The 12,839-nt window shown below is 36.6% G+C and overlaps 1 protein-coding gene across 2 annotated transcripts in view; it reads right to left on the reverse strand.

Moving 5' to 3' along the window:
• LOC121859155 (palmitoyltransferase ZDHHC3-like) overlaps window positions 1-12,839 on the reverse strand; it is a 30,576-nt gene that overhangs the window by 15,274 nt on the left and 2,463 nt on the right. Inside the window, exons 2-5 of one of the 2 annotated variants that reach the window (XM_042355894.1) lie at window positions 10,651-10,790; window positions 8,549-8,669; window positions 8,256-8,414; window positions 2,341-2,452 (exon numbers count right to left, since the gene is read on the reverse strand). In XM_042355894.1, coding sequence (XP_042211828.1) covers window positions 2,341-2,452; window positions 8,256-8,414; window positions 8,549-8,669; window positions 10,651-10,790 — 532 coding nt within the window. The remainder of the gene's footprint in view (window positions 1-2,340; window positions 2,453-8,255; window positions 8,415-8,548; window positions 8,670-10,650; window positions 10,791-12,839) is intronic. The other variant, XM_042355895.1, reaches the window with a different exon arrangement.

Consider the following 12,839-nt stretch of genomic DNA (forward strand, 5'->3'; position numbering starts at 1 on the left):
CCAACTTGCTCCAGTTTGTCAACCAGCAGGGCTCCTGCTTCATCTATTTTCGTCCCTAGAGAACTCGTTCCCTTATGGCTTGCAATCGCTTCATTCACCTTGACTATGCAGCCAGAGCAATACCAGCAACAGCCATCATGCTTTACGGCAGTTAGTAACTTTCTAAACGTTGCATTAGTCAGGCCTGTATCCTCCATATCCGACGTCTCCCTGCAGTAATCACATATCAAACTCATGGTTGTTGTTGTTGTTGTGGGGGGGGGGGTGCAGACTGTGTATAAATCTACACCTATTTAAAAAAATAAAGAGAGAAAAAGTACTTAGCTACTCTCTGTTGCCTATAGAGTTGTCGTCTGCGACTGCATACACTGTATCTCCCTGTGAATGGTGTATTGTAGGCACAGTTTCAGTCCTTGAGAAAGCACACAAACAAAATAAAATTTAAAGTCTTTGTGGCACCTATGACACGAATAGGCTGGCAGTTGTCCTTACCAGCTTGAATGCCAATATGTATTCACTTTAAGTTATTTATAGTCTCTTCTGCATTCACTGATGACAACTATGAAGTGATTTAACTGAAGGCACAGTACTACACTCCCTGGTTGGCCTATATCACAGCCGTGACCACAACACCCTAAAAAATAAAATAAAATAAAAGCTTTGTCATGTGGCAGTGATTGTGTGGTTATAGGCCTGTGACCCTGGCTGTACCTCCAACTCGGTGGAAATTGAGTTTTCAAAAATACAATCGTGTCTAGCATTAAAAGTCCTACATCGATTTACACTTTCACATCACTAAGACGATCTTGACGAACTTATGTAATCACAGTTCACTTCTTGCAAGTGATAGTTCTTATTTGTGGTGAAGTGACTTTCCTTCTAATCAAACAAGCTGTTGGCTGCAAAAAACCCTCTACATATAAACCATTGTCTTAGGTCTTCAAATTTGATAGAATTGATCACAGTACACTTTGAAATAGCCCTTTTAACATCACTCTCATACAAAATTACATACACCTCTGCCAAAACCACCGCAGATCTCCCTCAACAATGCATTGTGGTAACCAAATGATGAAATACAGTTAGGGGAGCAAGCCTCAGCAGCACCTCCAGCACTGATCATATCATCCACATAGCAGAATTCACCAACACAGTCCAAGGATATACTGTATCCCAAAGTCAAGCTTTTTCAACCTTGCTAAGGCCACATGATTACCTGCACACACAGCACTCAGCACCATCCTGCAGTCTGCCATTTACAGCTAAGCACCTCTTGTGTACTCACCTTTCACACTCGCCATACATTATTGGATTAGAGTACTGCAACATCCTTCTTACAGACAGCACATAGCCATTTTTCCACTTTCCACCACATACTCTTCCCTCATGTAATTAATCATCACTTTTGTTCTCACCTTATTCACTTTCAAACCCTTTGAGTCCATTCTATATTTACAATTCTTATATTTCTTCACTGCCTTCTCAATCTCAAACAATCTACCATCAACATTAAGTCATCAGCATACTAGAACTCCCAGGGCAGACCAGTCCTAAAATCTTGCAATAGTTCCTCTAATACCACGGTAAACAGAAGGAGGCTCAAGGCAGACTCTTGATGGATCCCTACTTTCATCTCAAATTCCTCACTTTTTCATCATTTAGACTCACAAAGGTTCTCAAGCCCTTGTACAATGTAATAAACACTAGTACAATACATGCCTTTGCCCCTAACTCTCTCATTGTTTACTGCACTAATTCATGAAGCACTCTCCCAAATGCCTCATCTAAGTCTACAAATACGAGGTACAGCTTTCTCTCCTTACTATATTTTCTTATAGTAGCCTGGCAATAAATATTGCCTCTACAGTCATAAACCCAAACTGCATTTCATTAATATCCACTCTTTGGTACCATAAATGGGTAATCTTTAGTATGAGGGCTCATACTGTACATCGAACCAACCATTAAACTTCTTAACCACTTATGTATGGGGGGTCTCTCTTTATTGAACAAAATCGTCTTTTACTCAAAATATTAAAAGTAGTATCCCTATAGTGAAGGGGTTAATATTAGTACAACAATCTTTGGTGGATATATATGACAAAGGGTGATTTTTAGGGGGGAAAATGCATCTTAAACACCAGCATAAGATTGCATAATATTCATAGAGACTTGCATTATACAAGTGAGAGCTTTTAAAAGTATGAGGAATCTTATAACACTAAATTAAATTAAATTATACTAATATTATATACAGTGTACTGTAGTACATGATGAACTATTGCTAATGGTCTACATTAGTTAGGAACAAATGACTACAAAAAGATATGCATCACTTACCTGTTCAACAGCTGTCTCATCAGTGAGGATAGCTTGCATTTGGTCCCACATGATGGCAATAACAAACAAGCCAAACAAAATACTTTCCATACTCAATATTACAGAATGCAACCTGAAAGAGAGAGAAAATCTATACCTCCTGATAGTTTGCATGAAATATGGACTCACATTTTCCTTTAGTGATAAACTTCTGCCAACCAGTTTGAACTACAAGGAATGCCATACTGTACAAATACTGCACTTACACGGTACAGAGGGTCCTCAAAATTCACTGGAGTTAGGTTCTCAAAATGGCCGCGAATTGCCAAATCCGCAAATAACATTTGCAGACCAGGGGGGGGTGGGGGGGTTACATTTTACTTGTGTACAAAGAAATGTATATTCCCTTATGTGTTTGCCCTTAGAACAATTATTTCTTTTACCTGTAGTACTGTATATGTGTGTGTGTGTGTGTGTGTGTAGACACACACATACATACATACATATACACACACACACACACAAAACACATACAAATAAGTAATATTTGGAAAATCTTCTTACAAATAATCATTAACAATTTTATTAAAAATGTGACAGTCTACCCTCAAGTCCGTGCTCTATTAAGAAAGTAATGCAATAGAGAACGGACTTTGAGGGTAGACTGTCACATTTTTAATAAATTTGTTTCTGATTATTTGTGAGAATATTTTCACATTATTATTTATTTTTGTGTTTTGTGTGTATCTTTTTAGAATTTACATACCTGTTTAACCCTTTGAGTCCTGGAGGGTTAGATCATCTTCGTCAAAGGGTTAAATCATTGTCGTCGAAGGGTTAAACCATCGTCATCAAAGGGTTAGGCCATCGTCATCAAAGGGTTAAACCATTGTCGTCAAAGGGTCAAACCATCGTCCTCAAAGGGTTAAACCATCATCGTCAAAGGGTTAAACCATCATCGTCAAAGGGCTAAACCATCGTCGTCAAAGGGTAAAACCATTATCATCAAAGGGTTAAACTACTGTCGTCAAAGGGTTAAATGAAACCAAGCCTCGTCCGTGAAAAATGTCATGTCCAGCACTGTGACAGTGTTGTGTGTGAACCTGTTGAACCAACGGCAGTAGTGAACATGCTTGTCTGTGTCCAATGGACGCTGCATTACCCTGACTCTGTGTGAAACGTAACTTTAAATGTTTAACAGCCCTGTGAACGGCTGAATGAGATGCTCCCACTTGCTGTGACAAACACCGCAATGACTTACGGGGAGATTGCAACAAACTCCGGTGTCACTACTGACCGCCGCCTGGTTCTTGGTCTGTCTTTCACACTTCCTGTGTCACAAAAACGCTTCACCAGTTCATAAACAGTAGCCTTACATGGTGTCGGGCTATCGGGGAATCTCCTTCTAAATATTTCAAGACACTGTTGATAAGATTTGCACTCAAAGTACGTCTCCAACACAGCGACCCTGTGTGCCCGCTTAAGCCTCATTGTCGACTGATTCACACGTATCTCCCTCTACCCGCTCATGCGTAAAGTCACGCGACTGGTACATTACTCAGCAATCTTCTGCGATGTTGCCAGCATGTGCCGTGGGAAACCATGGATGGCTATTGTTAGCCATTAAACTACTATAAATTGACAAACTTTGAGCATGGGGACTTTTGAGACATCTTGTATTTTCAATTTATAATGGTACCCTGTAGTCTATGGGAAAATCTGCTTCCATGTACAATTTTGATTTACTAAAGTTTTTTTCAGGAACACAAAACCTTCCAAAATCAATATCGGTGTGTAATAAATGTTAGAGGTAGGCAGCATACTAAACAGTAATGTAAGTGTTGGTAAACAGTTGTAGCTCAGCACAGAGTGGGTGAGCTGAGGTTATACCAATGCCTATGGCCTCAGGTTATCAGTAGCTCTTTACAAATACACTGAGCCCTTGCTAATTTGAAGCAGGTATTATCTGGGTTCTGTGTCCAAAACACTAAATAAGTCAAATAGATCATAACTGTATGCCTCGCAAATTTCACTGAAATTATCTACCAATTCTTTCTGTTTTTCTATGCTGCATAGTAAAAATTATCTTTACAAATTATGGCTGTATTTAGCGAAATACCTGTACTGAAGGTTCACTAAAAGATACAGACTGAATCCTCACTGATTCAATACAGTATTCACAATTCAATACTTTGGAATAATTCAATATTTCTTGTTAAGGTAGATTCAATGACATGATTTTGTTATTAAAAAAAATACATATATAATTTGGCAAAAAAACCTAATTAACATTTCTCTTAAAAAATGAAAAAAGCCTCTATAATTTTCACTTGGTTATGTATTCAAAGGTGAAGATTATTAAAAAAAAAATTAACGGGTTCATTTGAAATGTGATCAGGAAATAGGTACGTATTCACAAAACGTGCTGAGCACGTGGGTGGGTAGGCTCAGAGTTCTCGTAAGCTACAACTGGCTACTATTGTCACATAACTGCATGGTATGCCTATGATTGGCTGATGTATCTCACAGTCTACCTCCTCAAACTCTAGCATTATGACACTCTTAGTATATTATCTGCTGCCATTGTACAGTACAATTTTGTTCACTTGCTCCCTGCTGTTTTCACATACGATCTGTATTGTGCAGTACAGTACAGTAGTACATTACTGTACCAGGATACAATCAGCCAAGAATACTATTAAAACAGTGTTAAGATGTAAACAGTGATTACAGTTACATATACTTCTGTAAGTGTGAAAGTACTGCATTATACAGTCGCCTCCATTTATAACTGGTACAGTGACTACCGTGTTTTGTGAGATGTGGCACCACTGTTTGTGTACATAGTAAAACTTGCAAAATGGACAAAATTACCCTCGCTATAGTAACCAGACGATGAATGATAACAAGCAGTCCTCCTCTAACTGTGAATGCATGCATTTCCTGCATGGTTATAGTCTTAATATAGATTACCAAGTAAAATGTCATTGGATACTATCAGTTGTCTGGTGGGCAGTGGTGTCACATCTCACAAAACACACCAGCCACTGTACCCTTTATAAATGGAGGCAAATGTACAGTACAGTCAGTTCTGCTATAACGCGATAGTTCTGTTCTTGTAAAACATCATTTTATAGAAATTCGCGTAATAGAAATAACAGGGCTTATGGAGAAAATACGGTTAGGTGCAGATTACTACTCGAAATCAAAAAAAATTTAGTAGGTCGCCTAACACAAAGGTTAGCACAGTCTAAATAAATGTTACATTCATATCTAATAATGAAATCATACAGTAAATGTAACACTTTACCTTGAAAAAATATGAATATATCTTGATGGGGGAGAAGGGTGATTTTGAGGTTGATAACATCGAGCTTCTCTTCAAGGGTTATAGCCTTTCTTTTATGATCATCACCGGGAATGCGATCACCAGAACGCTTCTTGGAGATATTCCTCTTTACCATATTCACAGTTAATACCACAAAATTGGAGAAATAGTAAGCAAAAATCGCGTTATAGCAAACAAGCGTTCGCGTTATACAAATATCGTTCCTCTATTCATAAATCATGTCAGAGCCAATTCGCGTTGTCAAAACACGCGTTACAGCAGAACTCACTGTACTGTAAATACCAAAGTGACCACTGTATGTCTACTGTAGGCAAGTGTGTAAAGGGTGTACTGCATGTACAGTATACAGTGCATGTACAATCTTTCCTTCATGAATGGCGGGAGAGGAGAGTGACAGTAGGTAGTCGGTAACTACCAAACAGGGAGGTACTGCCGCCTGGGAAGATATTGGAAGCATAATGTGTTGTCTAATGGTGGATCCTGCTGCCATATGGCATCACATAAATTGTGACCAAGTCCCAGGTTGCTGATCTGACTTTCTGCCTCATTTACACAATTGCAGGGTCTCAATTGTTTCTCTCACTATTGACAACACAACATACATACAGTATATTGTTTCTCACTTTTGATCTTTTTTTAATTTTTGTATTTCTTTATGGTTCTTTATAATAATTATTATTATTATTATTATTATTATTATTACAATGTTGTTGTTATTATTATTATTATCATTATTATTTTATTTTAAATTTTGTATTATTTATTAGAAATTTTATTTACTATGAATTATTATTACAGTCAGTCCTTGACTTACGATGAGGTTAGGGACCGACGACCAGGTCTTAAGTCGAAAATGCGAAAATAATACATAGAAAATCTAAAATGAGCGTCGGGACTCGAAAATACGCAATTTGAAAAATATTTTATACGACTGCGGCGGTCATATGTCCGGGTGGTCTTAAGTCGAATAGGTCGTAAGTCGAGGAGTAGCTGTATTATTGTTATTATTGTTATTATTGTTATTATTATTATTATTATTATTATTATTATTATTATTATTATCATTATTACATTTTCGCCCCGATGTGGGTCAGTGACCTGTGCCTGGGTAGGCTAATCCCCGTAAAAAAAACAAAAAAAACACCTACTACAGTAAATGGTACAGGACAAAGGCAGGCCATCCTGTAATATCATACCACCATTTGGCCTGCCTGCATCACAAGTTCAAGACAATGCATCTGCTGGTGAGTACAGGGTTATAGTGTACAGTATACACTATACAGTACATGTATTATATTTTGTTTATTTAGAATATATTGTATGTGTACAGCAGGGTCTACAGAAATAAATACAGCTCTGTATCTGTCCAACTGGAATCTGATGAAGAAACATTTATCAGTGCCCAGAAAAATTCTGTACAGGGTATATGTGTAATTTTTCTCGAGACAAGAAAATTTGTCTCAATACAGTACACCGGAAATCTCTCAAACCCAGACCTGCTGTATTTGTTCTCACCTGAGTTTAAGGTTAAGTTATACAGTATGGTGAGCGTAGGAGAATGATGACTCACTGAGAGCTTATTTGTAAGCTTACTATCATTACATTGTGAATGTTAGAGAATAATGAAATAAGTGAAAATAGTGAGCATTATTTAGCATATTTTCATAACTACAGAAACACGATGGGTAGTTATTTTCATTCAACTCGCGATAAAATAATAACTATTTACAGTACTAACTTCCAGTTTTCACTGTTCGCTAGGAGAGAGATTGAGCTGCAATATAAATAAAGTGAACCTTCTAGCTGAAAAATAACAAAATTATGGTTGTTTAAATTTAAAAATACCTTAAACGTGTTTTTCTTCGCTTTTTAAATTTGGCGCTTCACCCCCTTGTAATGCGGAGCGCCTCATATGATACACAGGTTTGGAAAGTAGTATAAATTTTCAAGCTACAGAAACAAGTTGTCAAATGACTGCATCATTTTAGGACTACCCGGTACCTGGATGAAGGAAATAAGACAGAGTAAAGTTTATGGGATACTTAAATTGGCTAAGTAGGCAAAGGTAAGCTGTGGAGTAGTAACTAAGTGAAGAGAGGAGTTCTAAGATGATATGGACATGTGAAAAAGATGCCAGAAGAGAAACAGTCTATACAGTACTGTGGAAGAAGGATTAGTACATGAAGGAGAAAAAAGGTGGAAAAATCATAGTAATAGTATAGCCTGATGGCTAAGTTATCACAGACACTCCCTCAAAGGGGAGCTCCCTTACAGAATGAGGTATTGCAGGTAAGATAAAATTATATACACATACTGTATTATCATACGTACAAATTGCACATAGTATATATAAAGTAGCCAGTGCAAGTAAAAATTATCCCAAATCAAAACTCAATGTATTATAACTGAAATATTAAATATTCAAAGGCAAGGAAAGTGTGTAAGCAGTCACACTACTTTTTAAAAATAGAGATTTACTTTAATGTCACATTCAGTAACAAATGAAATTGACTCTATACTGGTATAACCTGTTCTCAAAAATGAAATTAAAATTTTATATTTTAGAGGTACAGTAAATTGTACTCACAATCGGCCCTGTTTCACCATCATGTCTTTAGAGCATTCTGGACAAGCCTTAATCCAAGAATATGCAATGAGACTCATTGCATATATAGACATCAGACCAACAAACATCAAAAACTGCAAGAAATACTTCTGGTTCCATTCTCCAACACAGTTGTTAATCCTGAAACATAATAAATTAATCATACAATGCAATCAAAGACGAACAAGTTATTATATGATGAATTTTGTTCCAAAACTTTGAAATATATAAAAATAAGCAGTGAATTTTCTTCTGAAAATTATAGCCCATCATACCATGGACAATGATGGTCCATTCGGCGTATACAACGCTGACATATACGGCAGTGGTGTGCCCGTGGTGGCCGATACATTTCACATCTGGCACATACTGTCCAATCATCATTTTTTTCTCCTCCTGTGTATGGAAAAGTAAGCGAAGGAAAGATAATTAGTTTATACCTACAGTATCTGTCTTGAAAACAAACCCACACAAAAACAGTAATTTATATTACTGTACATTGCATGAATTTAACAAGCACTCCCTGCTTAAGGAGTACCAATCCTCCCTTGCCAGCTAAAAGGGTACTGTACTGTACTTAGAAGTCCTACATATAATGCCCGGTTCCCACTCCATAAAGGTGGGATGACAAAAGGAAGAGCATCCAGACATAAATCTTGCTTCAAATTTGCCTGACAGCAGCCAGGATACCATACCAGCAGGCAATCATGGCTAATCCATACAAGCATGAAAAACAGCCACAAAATAGTAATGATGATGAAAAATACCTTGCACAAGGAGTACAATACTGTAGAGTCAATATCACCTTAGAAAATACATCCAGTACATCCAGTCAAAGAAAAAAGTTGCATTATGTTATTCATGCTGTATGTTCTGAAATCCAAGATGACGAATTTTGGTAAAGTTCCCTATTCAGACTTAAATCTCAAAGCTTTGCTGTCACTTTAACCAAATTCTTCATCATGGATTTTGGAACATAACACTAGAGGGGTGTAACACGACTTTTTTCTTTGACTATATCTCTGTGAATATGTGCATTTTATAATACCACATGTCTAACCTAATGTACATACATCTGCAGATACATACACTGCAAACATGCTTAGCTTGTTTGTTTTGAACTCTCCGGTGCTTGGTGCCATTCTTCACCTGCTTTGTTTTTTTATCATTTACTCCCCTTGTCAGCTTACCAACAGTTCAGGTGGTTGGTCTGTTCTTTGTTAAGACCTTCATTGTCCAGTGTTAGTACAGGAGAAAACTGGAAAACTGTAGCAGAAGAAAACCTATGATGTTTGGTAGTGAGACAGTGAAAAACATTCTCCTCACGTCTGAACAGGGGATTGAACCCATGATGCAGTCGTGAGAGGCAAGCACGCTACTGCTGGTAGTTTCACTTGGGTTGCTTTCACAGCTGGTCATGTTTACAGTAGTATACAGTACATTATATTGTAATGTGACCAAATATTTTGCTATATCCAATTCCTTAAGTCCAGTATGTAAGTGAATATGATAATTCTCGGTAAAAAACTGAAAAATTATCAGAATACATATTCTCAAAGCTAGAAGGAACCATTCAGGAGGCAAAATTGGCAGTTGTTGTTGGTAACGTACCTAAGTTCTGCAGTGGTGACTACAACTCCCTTCTTTTCACTGTACTGTACTGTACTGAGCTTTTTCGAAATGTGAATAAGGTTATAAAAAAAAAAATCTAAATATTTAGAGATGGCTGGAATCTAGGTAAGAAATTAGTGTAACGTGCAAGAACTGTTAAGAGTCGATGTAGAGCCAAATTTATTTGCTCATGTTTCATCATTCTGTTATTATTAGAGGCAATTTGCATTTAAAAAAATTAAATTATTTTTGTGGGGAATATTCTGTGATGTATGCTTGAACTCCCCTAATTTGAACTTTTATGATAAATTGGAAATTTTTGGAGAGGTCAAATTATTGAACTCATCAATTTATCAACACTGAGACCAAATTGATCGAATTACACCAAAGTTGTCAAAATTTCCCAAGTATCAGACAAGCTGAAACTTGTGGTCCCACACAAAAGAATACAGCCTCAGGCATAACCTCAGATGGATGCTGAGTCTGAATGTCTTTGTGAAAGCGAATAAATCTTCATCTTATACCACAATACAAGTACTACTGTGCTAAATTCTGTTAAAATCCCCACGTACTATTTGTCTTTTGTGTAAAAATATTTAGGTTTCCTTAAAGCTTACAACATTTTACCTTACTTAAATGCAGATACAAAATTAGAATAATACAGGTATTGTACTGTAAATGCAAATTGGGCACCAACCATCTTTTTTTTCTCTCAGAATGTTACTGAACAATGTTGGTGACCATTGTAAAACTGCACAGTACTAACCTGCATGCATATCTGAAAAATCCAACCGACTTTGGGGCAGAGGCACAATCCCTGGGTCACTGAAGACTGCTCGCACGTGTGCCATTAGTGTCAAGAAGACGAGTATGTTGAATAAAAGTACATGTAATGCTCCCCATAAGCTGCAAGATTAAACAAGACTGTCAGCTAAAAATTATAGTATGTTACAGTACAGTATTAAAAATAGTTTTAAACTCTTATAGCCTTAAAAAAAATTATACCTGTACTGTATTACTGTGTACTGCATAACACTATACAGTATATACTGTATACAGTACAGTAATCACATGAAGAAAAGGTAAAATACAAAACACAAATGAAAAAAATTTTTTGGTAGAAACTCGGTTCCCAAAGTGTACAATGAGAGGTGGTGCCATGCACAGTGTATTGGTAAAATAGGGTCTAAATCATAAGTGTGATGAAACACTGTAATGTTAAGTTGTATCTAAGAGATTAGTGTTCTTGTTAATAAATACAGTACTTGTTAAAAAATAAAAAAAATGCTCACAAAAAAAAATACACATTCCCATCATGTCCATTGGTGCTTACTTGGTGGTCACATGGCACATGCTTCACACCATTTATGTCTTATGCAGACTAATTCGTGGCAGGAAACGTAGAGTGGGGAGCTATGGTCTGCGGTCTGGCCTGAGTAGATACTCCGCATGTTTTAAAATCTATAATTTTGCTTGTACAGTATTAGCCATTACTGTACAGTACTGTATTATGAAATGATACATAATATTGAGATTGACATTCATGGAGGCATATTTAATTATTAACAATAAAATAATATCAATTGCATAAAGATAGTTGAATGCAATGATTTAATGAAGTACAGTAGCTTAAAGCAACCTGAGTAGACACAGATGAAGATAGTGGTAATGTATTTAAAATCATTATATACTGCTTCTGTATATTATTTTTCAACATAGATAAAAAAGAACATGCTACTGAATGTATTGTAGTGCTTACGAAATAAATGGGCTATTTTACCAATGCAGGTACAGTAACTGTACTTTTAGTTTAATCGGAGTCCAAGAAGAACTGTGTATACTGTAATAATGTTTTGTGTTCAATTTTATGAGAAATAATTTTTGTTCTAATGATATGACTATAACATTAATGCATAAATATTATGCAGTACAGCACTATGCTATGTTAAAGCTTTTTCTTTTTTAAATAAGTACACAGGTTTTGTTAATTTTCGCGTATAAGTACCCTTATTTCCATAAACAGGGAAATCCCAGGATCCTGGGATAGGGACTGGTTTTTGTCCCAGAATCCCAGGATGTTGAAAAAACCTAAAAGTAAGAAACCCTACTACAAACATGCCAGGTGGAGTTTGGAGTCCTTTCTGCAGAAGAAAGATTTAAAAAGTGTAAAAGTGATTAACGTAAATGTATTGGTCATGCACTTTTCATCAATTTCATAAAATAAGAAAGTGTTCATACATGTTCTATGGTGAAATGTTAATCATTAAGTAGTTAAGGTGCACAAATGGTTTTAAGTATTAAACTGAGTATTATCCTTTTTTATATTTGGTAATGCCTGAGTACAGCACTACCACCAGAAGGCGTTGTTTGATTTTGTTCATTTTTTCAACAAATGTTCTTATCATTACAGTAAGTATTTAAAAAGAGGTAACATAAACTTGAACCTAATAGAACCTGACATTTCAGGATGCAATCATTCTGCCAAATTCTAAAATACGTAGATATGCTAGGCCTCACTATTTCCTCTAATATGTCATATAAGCCACACAGATGCCATAGCTACTTAACTCCTGAACAGTTGCTTCAAATTTATAAGGGATTCATTCATCCTAACTTGGAGTACTGCTCTCATATCTGGGGTGGCTCTTCTTCTGCCCAACTGTTAGATAGGGTGGAATCATAGGCATTTCATCTTATTGACTCTCCTCCTCCAGTTGATAATCTTTCTTCCCTTTCTCTTCGCTGCAATGTTGCTTCACTTTCTCTCTTTTACAGGTACTGTACTTTAACGGGAAATGTTCGGTGGATTTGGCATCCTGTGTACTGCCGGTAAGGTTGTGGGCTCGTAACACTCGTCTTGCCCGCGGTGTCCATCGTTTCTGTGTGGATGTCGGTCACACTAGAATAAACTGTTATAGTATACATCCTTCTTTCCTCACACAGCCAAACTGTGGA

This window comes from Homarus americanus, unplaced genomic scaffold (assembly GCF_018991925.1).
Source record: "Homarus americanus isolate GMGI-L3 unplaced genomic scaffold, GMGI_Hamer_2.0 scaffold50924, whole genome shotgun sequence".
Classification (NCBI taxonomy): Eukaryota; Metazoa; Arthropoda; class Malacostraca; order Decapoda; family Nephropidae; genus Homarus; species Homarus americanus.